This window comes from Phacochoerus africanus, chromosome X (assembly GCF_016906955.1).
Source record: "Phacochoerus africanus isolate WHEZ1 chromosome X, ROS_Pafr_v1, whole genome shotgun sequence".
In the NCBI taxonomy this organism is placed as follows: domain Eukaryota; kingdom Metazoa; phylum Chordata; class Mammalia; order Artiodactyla; family Suidae; genus Phacochoerus; species Phacochoerus africanus.
This window is the reverse complement of record NC_062560.1, coordinates 65745593-65760493: the sequence shown is the minus strand read 5'-3', so window position 1 is coordinate 65760493 and position 14901 is coordinate 65745593. Positions and strand designations below refer to the sequence as shown.

The 14901-nt window shown below is 36.8% G+C and overlaps 1 protein-coding gene across 6 annotated transcripts in view; it reads left to right on the top strand.

The window, feature by feature from the left end:
- The window catches only part of ATRX (ATRX chromatin remodeler), a 293130-nt gene that overhangs the window by 233739 nt on the left and 44490 nt on the right, over positions 1-14901 (top strand). For all 6 annotated transcript variants that reach the window (XM_047765775.1, XM_047765772.1, XM_047765770.1 and 3 more), the window contains one exon: positions 10883-10991. In XM_047765775.1, the coding sequence (XP_047621731.1) occupies positions 10883-10991 (109 nt within the window). The remainder of the gene's footprint in view (positions 1-10882; positions 10992-14901) is intronic.

Here is a 14901-nt window from a genome sequence, read left to right as displayed (position 1 = left end):
GTACAGTTATTTTGTCTCTTTAGGTAGGTTTACTCCTAGCTATTTTATTCTTTGGATGTGATGGTAGACGGGATTGCTTCCCTAATTTCTGTTTCTGCTGTTTCATTGTTAGTGTATAGAAATGCCATTGATTTCTGTGTATCAATTTTGTATCCTGCAACTTTGCCAAATTTATTGATGAGCTCTAACAGTTTTCTGGTAGAGTCTTTAGGATTCCCTAGGTATAGTATGATGTCATCTGCAAACAGGGATAGTTTTACTTCTTCCTTTCCCATTTGGATTCCTTTTATTTCTTTTACTTCTCTGATTGCCATGGCGAGGACTTCTAAAACTACGTTGAACAGTAGTGGCGAGAGCAGACATCCTTGTCTTGTTCCTGATCTCAGCAGGAATTCTTTCAGCTTTTCACTATTGAGAATGATGTTTGCTGTGGGTTTGTCGTATATGGCCTTTATGATGGTAAGGTAGGTTCCCGTTATGCCCACTTTCTGAAGGGTTTTTATCAGAAATGGGTGTTGGATTTTGTCAGAGGCTTTTTCTGTGTCTCTTGAGACGATCATATGGATTTTATTCTTCAGTTTGTTAATGTGGTGTATCACTCTGATGGATTTGCAGATATTGAAGAACTGCATCCCTGGGATAAATCTCACTTGATCATGATGTACAATCCTTTTAATGTATTGTTGGATGCAGTTTGCTAGTATTTTGGTGAGGTTTTTTTTTTTTGGGGTTTTTTTTTTTTTTTTTTGGTCTTTTTGCCACTTCTTGGGCCGCTCCCACGGCATATGGAGGTTACCAGGCTAGAGGTCTAATCGGAGCTGTAGCTGCCAGCCTACGCCAGAGCCACAGCATTGCAGGATCCGAGCCGTGTCTGCAACCTACACCACAGCTCACGGCAACACCGGATCCTTAGCCCACTGAGCAAGGGCAGGGATCGAACCTGCAACCTCATGGTTCCTAGTCGGATTTGTTAACCACTGCGCCATGACGGGAACTCCTTTGGTGAGGATTTTTGCTTCGATGTTCAAAATCAATGAAATTGGCCTGTAGTTTTCTTTTTTTGGAGTGTCTTTGTCTGGTTTTGGTATCAGGGTGATGGTGGCCTCATAGAGTGAGTTTGGGAGTATCTCTTCCTCTGCAATTTTTTGAAATAGCTTCAGAAGGATAGGTGTTAGCTCTTCTGTAAATGTTTGATAGAATTTTCCTGTGAAGCCATCTGGTCCTGGACTTTTGTTTGTTGGAAGTTTTTTAATCACAGTTTCAATTTCAGTAGTTGTGATGGGTCCATTCATCTTTTCTATTTCATCTTGGTTTAGTCTTGGAAGATTGTACTTTTCTAAGAATTTGTCCATTTCTTCTAGGTTTTCCGTTTTATTGGTGTATAGATGCATACAGTAGTCTCTTATGAGCCTTTGAATTTTTGTGACTTTCATTGTTACTTCTCCTTTTTCATTTCTAATTTTATTGATTTGAGTCCTCTCTCTTTTTTTCTTGATAAGTCTGGCTAATAAGGGTTTATCAATTTTGTTGTTCTTTTCAAAGAACCAGCTTTTCGTTTCATTGATCTTTTCTATGGTTTTCTTTGTTTTTATTATTTCACTGATTTCTGCTCTGATCTTTATGATTTCTTTCCCTCTACTAACTTTAGGTCTTGTCTGTTCTTCTCTCTCGAGCTGCTTTAGATGTAAAGTTAGGTTGTTTATTTGAGCTTTTTCTGGTTTCCTGAGGTGGGCTTGTACTGCTATAAACTTTCCTCTTAGATGGGCTTTTGCTGCATCCCATAGGTTTTGGAGTGTCGTGTCTTTGTTGTCATTTGCTTCTAGGTATTTTTTAATTTCCTCTTTGGTTTCTTCAGTGATCCACTGGTTGTTTAGTGGCATGTTGTTTAGTCTCCATGTGTTTGTGTGGTTTTTTTTTCAGTTTTTTTTCTTGTCGTTGATTTCCAGTCTTATCTTCTTGGTAGTATTTTTTGAACCTACAGGTTTTCATTTTGAAGAAGTCCAAATTATCTGTTTTTTCCATTTTTTTTCTTTTGTTTTTTATGCTTTTAGTGTCATAGCTGAGAAACCATTGCCAAATCCAAGGCCATGAATATTTACTCCTCTGCTTCCTTCTATGAAGTATATCGTTTTAGCCTTTAGATTTGGTCTTTGGTGCATTTGGAGTTAATTCTTATATTTATAGTATGAGGTAAAAGTCCAACTTCAGTCTTTTGCTATTGCTATCCATTTGTCCAAGCACTATTTCTAGAGAAGACTATTCTTTCCTCATTGAATATTTGTGGCTCCTTTGTTGAAAATTAGCTACCAAAGAGACAGATTTATTTATTGAATGTTTTATGCCATTGATCTCTTTGTTAGTCCTCATGCTAGTAGCACAGTGCCTTTTTTTCTTTTTTTGTGTGTTCTTTTACCATTTTTTGGAGTGCACCTGCGGCATATGGCAGTTCCCAGGCTAGCGGTCGAATCATAGGTGCAGTAGCTTGCCTGCACCAGAGCCACAGCAATGTGGGATCCAAGCCGCATCTGTGAACTACACCACAGCTCTCGGCAACTCCGGATCCTTAACCCACTGAGCAAGGCCACGGATCCAACCTACAACCTCATGGTTTTTAGTCGGATTCATTAACTACTGAGCCATGCTGGGAACTCCAGTAGCACACTGTTTTGGTTACCGTTGCTTTGAAAATAAGTTTTGAAAGTGTGAGTCCTCCTCCACTCTGCCTCCTCAGAATATTTTGGCTGGTCTGCGTTCTTTGCAGTTCTATGTGAGTTCTATTCTATTCTATTCTATTCTATTCTATTCTGTTCTGTTCTGTTCTATTCTAATTTTTTAGTGCTGTACCTGTGGCATTTGGCAGTTCTCAGGCTAGGGGTTGAATCAGAGCTGTAGCTGCCAGTCTACACCACAGAACAAAGTGGGATCTGAGCCGTGTCTGCGATCTACACCACAGCTCAAAGCAATGCCAGATCCTTAACCCACTGAGTGGAGCCAAGGATCAAACCTCTGTCCTCACGGATACTTGTTGGGTTCGTTACCGAGCCACAGTGGGGACTCCTCTATATCAATCATGGAATAGTCTTGTAAATTTTACAAAGTAGACAGCTTGGATTCTTATAATTATTGTGTTGAGTCTGTATTTCATTTTAGGAAGTGTTGCCATCTTAACAATATTAAATCTTCTATTAATGTGATATTTCACATTTACTTAGGTCTTTAATTACCATTTTTTTGTAATTTCCCATATATGCCTTTTGTACTTCTTGTGTTAAATTTATTTTATTCTTTTTGATAGTATGGCAAATGCAATTGTGTTCTTAATTTCAGTTTTGGACTTTTCAATGCAAATGTTTAAATTAAGTTTTGTATATTAACTCATTTATTAGTTCTAATAGTGTTTTGTGGATTTTAAAGGATCTTTCTTATATAAGATCATGTCATCTACAAAGAGAGATTATTTCCTTCTTCCTTTACAATATGTATTACCTTTATTTCTTTTTTTGACTAATTTCCTTGTTAGAACCTCCAGTACAGTGTTGAAATAAAGTGACAAGATCAGACATCCTTTTGTTTTTCTTAATATTAGAAGGAAAGCGTCCTATCTTTGACTGTTATGTATGGGTTTTGCTGTATTTTTTCAGAAATAACCATTTATCATGTTGAGGATGTTCCCTGCCTCTTTTTTGAGTGTTTTTTCTTTTTATCAACATGTATTTGATACTGTCAAATGATTTCTTTATATCCATTGAGATAATTGTGGGGATTTTATTTTTATTTCTCTCTTGTTTTTATTTTTTGATTTTTCTTTAGAAGTAATTTATTCTTCTATAACAACTAAAAAAATTAAAATAAATTGAAATGATAAAAATGAATAAATAAATAAAATTAAATTAAAATGTGTATCCTAAGACTTTTAAACTTTAAATGCTATTTTCAAAGTAAACATGGAGCTCCCGTCATGGCTCAGTGGTTAGCAATCTGACTAGGAACCATGAGGTTTCGGGTTTGATTCCTGGCCTCGCTCAGTGGGTTAACAATCTGGCGTTGTCGTGAACTGTGGTGTAGGTCACAGACGCAGCCTGGATCCTGCATTGCTGTGGCTGTGGCGTAGACTGACAGCTACAGCTCTGATTAGCCCCCTAGCCTGGGAACCTCCATATGCCATGGGTGCGGCCCTAGAAAAGAGAAACGACAAAAAAAAGTAAAAAATAAAAAGAAAACAATTGAAACACATCCTATTTGTAGGAATATCATTAATAACACTCAAACATTTATTTCAGAAATCTTTAATATTTGAATGTTGTAGGATAGCGCAGTCCTTGGGACATAAACATTTGAGAAAACATAATTTGTGGGGTTTTTTTGTTTGTTTGTTTGTTTTAGTCTTAATTCTCAATGGATGTGGTTTTTTTTATTGAAATATAGTTGATGAGTACAGCCTTATATTAGTTTCAGATATACAGCACAGTGATTCAGTTTTTTTTGCATATTATACTCCATTAGAAGTTTTATATAGTAATTGCTATAATACCCTATGCTATAGTATACCCTTATTGTTTATATATTTTGCATATAGTACTTTGTATCTTTTAATTCCTTACCCCTCTCTTGCCGTTCCACTTGTAGCCATTAATTTGTTTTCTGTCACCCTTAAGTCCGTTTCTCTTTTGCTATGTACTTTTGTGTTATTTTTTAGATTCCACATAAAAGGGATAACATACAATAACTCTCTTTCTCTGGCTGACTTACTTCACTAAGCATAATATTCCCTAGGTCCATCCACATTGCTAAAAATGGTGATATTTCATTTTTTTTAATGGCTGTTCTATTGTGTGTGTATGTTTCTTGGGTTGCTTTCATTTATTAACTATTATAAATAGTGCTGCTGTCATTGGAGTGCATGTATATTTTTGAATTAGTGTTTTCAGGGTTTTTGGATATATATCAAAGAATAAAATCACTGGATGATATGGTACTTCTATTTTTAGTTTTTTGAAGAATCTCCATACTCTTTTCCATAGTGGCTGTGCCAATATATATTCCCACCAACATTGTATGAGGATTTCCTTTCTCAACATCCTCTCTAACATTTATTATTTGTAGACATTTAAAAATTTTTATTTTATTTTATTTTATTTTATTATTACTCAAATGAATTTATCACATATGTAGTTGTATAATGATCATAACAATCCAATTTCACAGGATTTCCAGCCCATAACCCAAGCACATCCCCCCACTCCCCTATTTGTAGACTTTTTGATGATAGTCATTCTGACAAGTCAGAGGTGATATCTCATTGGGGTTTTAATTTGCATTTCTCTAGTAATTTGCAAAGTTGAACATCTTTTCAGGTCCTTGTCAGCTATCTGTATATCTTCTTTGGAAAAATGTCTATTCAGGTCTTCTACCCATTTTTTGATATTTAGTTGTACAAACTCTGTATTTTGGATATTAACTCCTTGTCAGTTCTATCATTTACAGATATTTTCTCCCATTCTATGGGTTCTCTTTTCATTTTGTCTTGTGAGTGGTTTCCTTTGCTGTACAGAAAAGCTTTTTAGGTTTAATTAGGTCACATTTATTTATTTTTGCTTTTATTTATTTTGCCTTAGGAGATAGAGCTAAAAAAATACCCTTACATTTTATGTCAAAGAGTGTTCTGCCCATGTTCTCTTCTAGGAGTTTTATGGTTCCAGGTCTTCCACTTAGGTCGTTAAACCACTTGAAAGTTATTTTTGTATACAGTGTGAGGAAATGTTGTAATCTCATTGTCATACATGTAGCTGTCCAGCTTTCCCAGCCCCCTATTGAAGAGACTCTCTTTTTGCCATTGTATATTCTTGCCTCCTTTGTCATAGATTAATTGGCCATAGATGTGTGGATTTATTTCAGGGTTTTCTATCCTGTTCCATTGTGTGTTTTTGTGCCAGTACCACATTGCTTTGATTATTATAGCTTTGTAGTACAAAGTGAAGTCTGTGAAGGTGATACCTCCAGCTTTGTTCTTTTTTCTAAGTACTTCTTTGGCAACTTGGGATCTTTTGTGATTCCACATGAATTTTAGGGGTTCTTTATTCTAGTTCTGTGAAAAATTCCATGGGTATTTTGATAGGGATTACATTATATCTGTAGATTGCTTTGAGTAGGTATGGCCATTACATCAGAAGAATTAGTATTACTAAAATGAGTGTATTACCAGAAAGCATCTTTGAAACTAATGTACTGAATTTAAGTAAAGAGTTTTCTGAGAGCTGTAAATCTGAGTTTTGTCAGCCTGTTTTATGTTAAGACTCTAAGGGCATGAATTTTGCTTGGAGGTAAAGTAGTAGTATTATGTTTGTAGTCAAAGAATTAGAATGGAAGTTAAGTATGATCACATATAAAAATGTCATAAGCACTTAATTTGTTTGTATTTTAGTATGATTGTATGTCTTGGGTAAAATTTTTTTTTTTCCTTTTGGGCCGTACCTATAGCATATGGAAGTTTCCAGGCTAGGGGTTGAATCAGAGCTGCAACAACAATAACAGGAGCTCCTTGGTTAAAATTTTACCTCCCTATGCAAATATTGACATGTCTGACAAGTATTTAACTTATAAAATCACAGTTCTTACTTGCACATACGTGCTTACACGTTACTGTCATGAAATAGGATCATATGTGGATATTTGCGGCTAGACCATAGTTTTTGGCACATAAATAAGCATTCAGTACAGATTTGTTTAGTGAATGAATAAATATGTTCTTTGTCTCTAGTTTTTATCTGTTTAGTATCAACTTGTTAATAAGAAGAGGGAAAACCTGGTCATTTATAGTTTTAATTAAAAGGAGGTTTTATGTGCATAATGCTGCTTAATCATATTGTTTTGAAAGTTTAAAGGATTCTAATCAAGGAAATATTTTATGAAATTTACATGTAGATGAAAGACCTTCCAAAAGTACCTTTGCTGGAGTTCCTGTTGTGGCTCAGTGGTTAACAAACCTGACTAGTATCCATGAGGTCGCAGGTTCAATCCCTGGCCTTGCTTAGTGGGTTAAGGATCTGACGTTGCCATGAGCTGTGGTGTAGATCACAGACACGGCTCGGATCCTGCATTGCTGTGCCTGCGGCGTAGGCTGGTGGCTACAGCTCCGATTCAGCCCCTAGCCTGGGAACCTCCATATGCCACAGGTGTGGCCCAAGACCAAAAAAAAAAAAAAAAAAGGGTCTTGCTGTGGAAATAGAATACGTAACCAGCAAGGTTTTAAAAAATTTTTTTTAAGTATAGTTGATTTACAGTGTTTCTTCAATTTCTGTTGTATAGCAAAGCGACCCAGTCACACACAGTTCCCTGTTATGTACCATAGAGCTCCATTGCCCATCCATTCCAAATATAAGGGTTTGCATCCAAAATCCCTGAACTGCCCGTCCATCCCACTCCCTCCACACTCCCCGCTGAGAACCACAAGTCTACTCCTTGGCTGTGATCTGTTTCTGTTTTGTAGATAGGATCATCTGTGCCATATATTAGATTCCACAAATAAGTGATATCATATGGTGTTGGTCTTTTTCTTTCTGGCTTACTTCACTTAGTATGAGAATCTCTGGTTCCATCCATGTTGCTGCAAATGGCATTAGTTTAATCTTTTTTATGACTGAGTAGTATTCCATTATATATATATATATATATATATATGTAACACATCTTCTTAATCCATATTTTTGTCAATGGACATTAGATTGTTTCTGTCTTGGCTATTGTGAATAGCACTGCAATGAACATAAGGGTGCAGGTATCTTTTTCATTGAAATTTTTGTCTTCATAGATGCCCAGGAGTGGGATTGCTGGATCATATGGTAATTCTCTATTAGTTTTCTGAGGTACCTCCATACTGTTTTCCATAGTGGTTGTATCAATTTACACTCCCCCAACAGTGTAGGAGGGTTCCCTTTTTCCACATACACCCTCTCCAGCATGTTGTTTGTTGACTTGTTAATGATGGCCATTCTGACCAGTGTGAGTTCATACCTCATTGTAGTTTTGAATTTCATCTCTCTAATAATTAGTGATGTTGAGCATTTTTTCATGTGCCTGTTGGCCATCCATATGCCTTCTTTGGAGAATTGTCTATTCAGGTCTTCTGCCTGTTTTTCAGTTGGGTTGTTTGTTTTTTGTTGTTGTTGTTGTTGAGTTGTTCGTATATTTTGGATATTAGGCCATTGTCTGTTGCATCTTTTGCAAAGATTTCTCCCATTCTGTGGGTTGTATTTTCTTTTTTTTTTAAATGGTTTCCTTTGCTGCGAGGAAGCTTTTGAGTTTAATTAGGTCCCACTGGTTTGTTTGTATCTTTATTGTCATTATTCCAGAGATGGATCAAACAAGATGTTCCTGTGATTTATGTCAAAGAGCTTTCTGCCTGTTTTCCTCTAGGAGTTTTATAGTATCTGGCCTTATGTTTTGGTCTTTAATCCATTGTGAGTTTATTTCTGTATATGGTGTAAATAGTTCTCTGTTTTCATTCTTTTACATGTAGCTTTCCAGTTTTCTCAGTAACACTTATTGAAGAGACTATCTTTCGTCCACTGTATGTCCTTGCCTCCTTTATCATATATTAGTGACCATAGGTGCTTAACTTTCTATTCTGTTACATTGATCTGTAGTTCTGTTTTTGTGTCAGTAGCATATTGTTTTGATAGCTGTAACTTTGTAGCATTGTCTGAAGTCAGGAAGCATGATTCCTCCATTTCCGTTTTTCTTTTTCAATATTGCTTTGGCTATTTGGGGTCTCTTGTGTTTCCCTACAAATTTTAAAATATTCTGTTCTAGATCTGTGAAGAATGTGCTCACTAATTGGATAGGGGTTGCATTGAATCCATAGATTGCCTTGGGTGGTATAGTCATTTTGACAATAATTACAATATTGGTTCTTCCAATCCAAGACAATTCAAACAGATGTCTTTCCATTCGTTTTTGTGGTCTTTGATTCTTTTATCAGTGCCTTATAGTTTTCAGAGTATATCTCTTTTCTCTCTTTAGGTAGGCTTATTCCTAGGTATTTTATTCCTTTTGATGCAGTGGTAAATGGGATGGTTTTTCTGATTTCTCTTTCTGATCTTTCATTGTTAGTATATAGAAATTCAATTGATTTCACTGTATTAATTTTGTAGCCTGCACCTTTGCCAAATTCACTATGAGTTGTAACAGTTTCCTGGTGCTGTCTTTAGGGTCTTCTAGGTATAGTATCATGTCATCTGCAAACAGTGATAGTTTTACTTCTTCTTTTCCAATTTGGACTCCTTTTACTTCTTTTTCTTCTCTGATTGCTGTGGCTAGGACTTCCGAAACTATGTTGATAATAGTGGTGAAAGTGGACATCCTTGTCTTATTCCTGATCTTAGTGGAGGTGTTTTCAATTTTTCACCATTGAGAATAATGTTAGCTATGGGTTTTTCATATATGGCTTTTATTATATTGAGGTAGTTACCCTCTGTGCCCACTGTCTGGAGAGTTTTTATCAGAAATGCATGTTGAATTTTGTCCAAAGTCTTTTCTGCATCTATGGAGATGATCATATGATTTTTATTTTTCAGTTTATTGATGTGGTGTATCACATTGATGATTTGCAGATATTGAAGAATCTCTGCATCCCTGGGATAAATCCCACTTGATCATGATGTATGATTCTTTTAAAATATATTTGGATTCAGTTTGCTAGTATTTCATTGAGGATTTTTGCATCTATGTTCATTAGTGATATTGGTCTGTAATTTTCTTTTTTTGTGGTATTCTTGTTTGGTTTTAGTATCAAACAAACAATGATGGATGGCATCCTAGAATAAGCTTGGGAGTATTCCTTCCTCTGCTGTTTTTTGAAAGAGTTTCAGAGGAATGGGTGTTAACTCTACTCTGAATGTTTGACAGAATTCACCTGTGTGGGCATCAGGTCCTGGACTTTTGTTTTTTGAAAGATTTTTAATCGCATTTTCAATTTCAGTACTTGTGATTGGTCTGTTCAGATTTTCAAGTTCGTCCTGGTTCTCTCTTGGTAGGTTGTACCTTTGTAGGCATCTGTCCATTTTTCTAGGTTGTCCATTTTACTGGCATATGGTTGCTTATAGTAGTGTCTTATGATCCTTTGTATTTCCATGGAGTCAGTTGTAATTTCTTCTTTTTCATTTCTAATTTTATTGATTTGAGTTCTCTTTTTTTCTTGATCAGTCTGGTTAAGGGATTGTCTCTTTAGGTAGTTTATCAATTTTGTTGATCTTTTCAAAGCACCAACTTTTGGGGTCATTGATCTTCCCTATTGTTTTCTTTGTCTCTGTTTCATTTGTTTCTACTCTGATCTTTATGATTTTGTCCTGTTAATTTGGGCTGTGTTTGGTCTTCCTTCTCTAGTGGTGTTAGGTGTAATCTTAGGGTGTTTATTTGAGCTTTTTCTTCTTTCCTGAGTTAAGATTTTACTGCTATAAATGTCCTTCTCAGAACCGCTTTTGTTGTTTCCCATAGGTTTTTGGTTGTTGTATCTTCATTGTCATTTGTCCCTAAGTATCTTTTGATTTCCTCTTTGGTTTCTTCAGTGACCTATTGGCTGTTCAGTAGCATATTGTTTAGCTTCCATTAGTTTGTGATTTTTGCTCTTTTTCCTTGTAGTTGAATTCTAGTCTTCATAACACTATTGTCAGAGAAAATGCATGGGATAATTTCAACTTTTTAAAATCTACGAAGGCTTGAGCTGTGGCCCAAGATGTGATCTATCTGGGAAATATTCCATGTGCACTTGAGAAGAATGTATATTCTGCTCTTTGGATAACCAGCTTTTAAATAGCAAGCAAGGAAGAAAATCTTTTATTGCTAGGATAATATATATCAAATCTCTTTTTTCTTGTTGAATTTTCAGGTGAAGGAAAGTGGCTTCGAAACATTGACTATTACCGTTTAGATGGTTCTACAACTGCTCAGTCAAGGAAAAAATGGGCTGAAGAATTTAATGATGAAACTAATGTGAGGTACGAAGCGTTTGCTGAATGTATAGATTTATAAAAAGTCATTTTAGGAGTTACCTGGTGCCCTAGTGGTTAAGGATTTGGAGTCGTCACAGCCTGGGAGTTTCTGCATACCACAAGTGTGGTCTAAATAAAAAGTCATTTTAAATCTATATACAGTAAAATTTACTCTTTTAAGTATCTGCTACTATAATTTTTGACAAATGCCAGATATAATTAAGATATAAAATGGTTTCAGGAGTTCCCGTCGTGGCGCAGTGGTTAACGAATCCGACTAGGAACCATGAGGTTGCGGGTTCGGTCCCTGCCCTTGCTCAGTGGGTTAACGATCTGGCGTTGCCGTGAGCTGTGGTGTAGGTCGCAGACGCGGCTCGGATCCCGAGTTGCTGTGGCTCTGGCGTAGGCCGGTGGCTATAGCTCCAATTCGACCCCTAGCCTGGGAACCTCCATATGCCGCGGGAGCGGCCCAAGAAATAGCAACAACAACAAAAAGACAAAAGACAAAAAAGAAAAAAAAAAGAAAAAAAAATGGTTTCATCACCCCTCAGGAAATTCACTCATGGAATCATACAACCTGTAGCCTTTTCAGTTTCACTTTTTTCATATAGCAAAATGCTTTTGCAGTTCATCCACATTGGTGCATATGTCAGTAGTTTGTTCCTTTTTATTGTTGAGTAGTATTCCGTTGTAGTATTTCATTTTGTAGATGTATCAGTTTTATGGATGTATGGTTTTTTTCCCTAGTTTTCATTGTATGGATGTATTCATTGTATGGATGAGTAGTTTGTTTAATCATTTCCATTTGAAGGACATTTGAGTTGTTTACTTGGTATTTTCATATTTTAAAAAATTTGTACCTATTCTATTAGGTGTGTAATGGAATCACATATGATTTTAATTTGCATTTTACTAATGATGATGTCAAATATCTTTTCAAGTGCTTATTGGCCATTTTTATATCATATTTGATGACACATCTCTTAGAGGGTTTTAAAGTTAACAAGGTATTCTCAATTTATTTGTTGTAGGAATTTGAATTATATACTTTAAACCACTATAGGTAGAGGATGTGTAGTATATGTGTTGTTGCTGTTGCTTTTAATGGTTAGTAATTAATAGCCTTGAACTTCATTTGGAAAAGGAAAATTTATGTATGTACATATATGTGAACATTTGGGCACACACATAGGCATTTACTTTAAGGAAGCGTTGAAAAGATGGGGTTAGTTTAATGACATGACAGCTGAGATATGCCTTAATGTTCTGAAGTGTGAAAGGTATTATATTGGTGTGTGTAAAACATTTTTAATTCTAGCAGAGTCCTTAACTACATACACCTAGGGTTAAAACTAGAGAAATTCCAGTTAGACCATAGGATATTCTTATTGGGTATTTAAAATCTGTGGTCTGGGAGTTCCTGTCGTGGCTCAGTGGTTAGCAAATCTGACTAGGAACCATGAGGTCGCGGGTTCGATCCCTGGCCTTGCTCAGTGGGTTAAGGATCTGGCGTTGCCGTGAGCTGTGGTGTAGGTCGCAGACGCAGCTCGGATCCTGCATTGCTACAGCTCTGATTCGACCCCCAGGCTGGAAACCTCCATATGCCACAGGTGCGGCCCTAGGAAAGGTAAAAAATAAATAAATAAAATAAAATCTGTAGTCTGGTAGAGCTTACAAAGGGATGATTTGAGTTCAATAAAGTTATTTATAAAAAATAATGATTTAAAGAATAAGTACATTTTTATATTCTGTTTGCTATGTTTTTAAAAGTCATAGTTTGTGTGTGAGTGTAACGAAGTAGATTTATTGGAGTTCCCGTCGTGGCTCAGTGGTTAATGAATCCGACTAGGAACCATGAGGTTGCGGGTCTGGTCCCTGGCCTTGCTCAGTGGGTTAAGGATCCGGTGTTGCCGTGAGCTGTGGTGTAGGTTGCAGATGCGGCTCGGATCCCACGTTGCTGTGGCTCTGGTGTAGGCTGGTGTCTACAGCTCCGATTCGACCCCTAGCCTGGGAACCTCCATGTGCAGTGGGAGCAGCCCAAGAAATAGCAAAAAGACAAAAGAAAAAAAAAAAGAAGTAGATTTATTGAGTAATCCTAGGCTAATTTGTCAAATTTAATCTAAACCTTTGTCTTGCTTAGTTTCCCAAATTGGTTTCATAATAGCATATGATTTGTCCCATAACAGTCAAACTTGATGACTAGTAGGGAACAATATCCTACAAAATGTGGATGGTGAGCTATCAGCTAGGCGTATTTACTGGCAAATTAATCTCCCTAAACATATTACATTAAGTGTCTGATTCAGATTCATCACACACACACACACACACACACACACACCATGGATTTGAGGAGTTACTCTTGAGTAGCTAAACCTATCTGGATAAATCCACAAATGTTAGAGATTATGTCTATCTTCTATATTCTCATGACTCAATATTGTCAGAAAATAGAATATAAATATAATATTTGTTTATGGCTAAGTGGCTAGAAACATTAAAGTAAGCTTTAAGATAGTGACCTAATGTTGTCTTTTGTGGCCAGGAAGCAGTTTTCAACAGTCTCAGGGTCCTTGGTTAGCTTGATACTATTTTTTTAAACTCTTCTGTTTTGGTCTTTTTAGGGCCACACCTGCGGCATAATGGAGGTTCCAGGCTAGGGGTTGAATCAGAGATGTAGTTGCTGGCCTACACCACAGCCACAGCAATGCCAGATCAGAGCTGTGTCTGTAACCTACACCACAGCTCACATCAACACCGGATCCTTAACCCACTGAGCAAGGCCAGGGATCGAACGTGCGTCCTCATGGATACCAGTCAGATTCGTTTCTGCCAAGCCATGACGGAAACTCCCTATTTTTTAAACTTTTTACTTATTTATATTTATATTTATTTATTCTGTGTAGAATCACAGGGACTGACGAAGATAGTATAGAGAAGTATCGTGACCCTTTCACCTAATTTCTTCTGATGGTTACAGCTTACATACCTATAATATCACCAAACCTAGAAATCAACAGTTTCAATGTGTGTATATATCTGTTTTTTAAAATTTTTAAATTTTTAATTTATTTTTGGCTTTTGACCTTTAAGGTCCACATGCTCGGCATATGGAGGTTCCCAGGCTAGGGGTCCAATCAGAGCTGTTGCTGCCGGCCTACTCCTGAGCCACGGCAACGCCAGATCCGAGCTGCGCCTGTGACCTACACCACAGCTCACGGCAACGCCGGATTCTTAACCCACTGAGCAAGGCCAGGGATCGAACCTGCGACCTCATGGTTCCTAGTCGGACTTGTTTCCACTGTGCCATGACGGGAACTCCATACGTATGGGTTTTTTTAAATCACATATTTAGAGATTTCCATAACCATCTCTGCAATCAAGGCATAGAAATATTCGGAGTTCCCTTTGTGGTGCAGTGGAAATGAATCCGACTGGGAACCATAAGGTTGCAGGTTCGATTCCTGGGCTTGCTCAGTGGGTTAAGAATCCGGCGTTGCCGTGAGCTGTGGTGTAGGTCACAGGCGCAGCTCGGATCTGGCGTTGCCGTGGCTCTGGAGTAGGCTGGCAGCAACAGCTCTGATTGGACCCCTAGCCTGGGATACTGCGAGTGCAGCCTTAGAAAAGACAAATAAATAAATAAATAAAAATTTAAAAATAAAAAAAAATAAAAGCCATTGTCATAGATAGATAGTGGGTCTTAATCTGTATTTTCCTGATAACTAATTCCAAGTAGCTTGTAGATTTAAATGTGGAAGCTAAAAAAATAAAGATTTTTAGAAGGCAACAGCGGGGAGTATTTTCCTGATTTGTAGTAAGAAATTTTTCATAAATAGGACAAAATGCTAATCATAAAAGGGAAGATTGTTAAGTTCAGCTTCATTAAAATTAAGAACTTCTATTCATCAAAGTCACT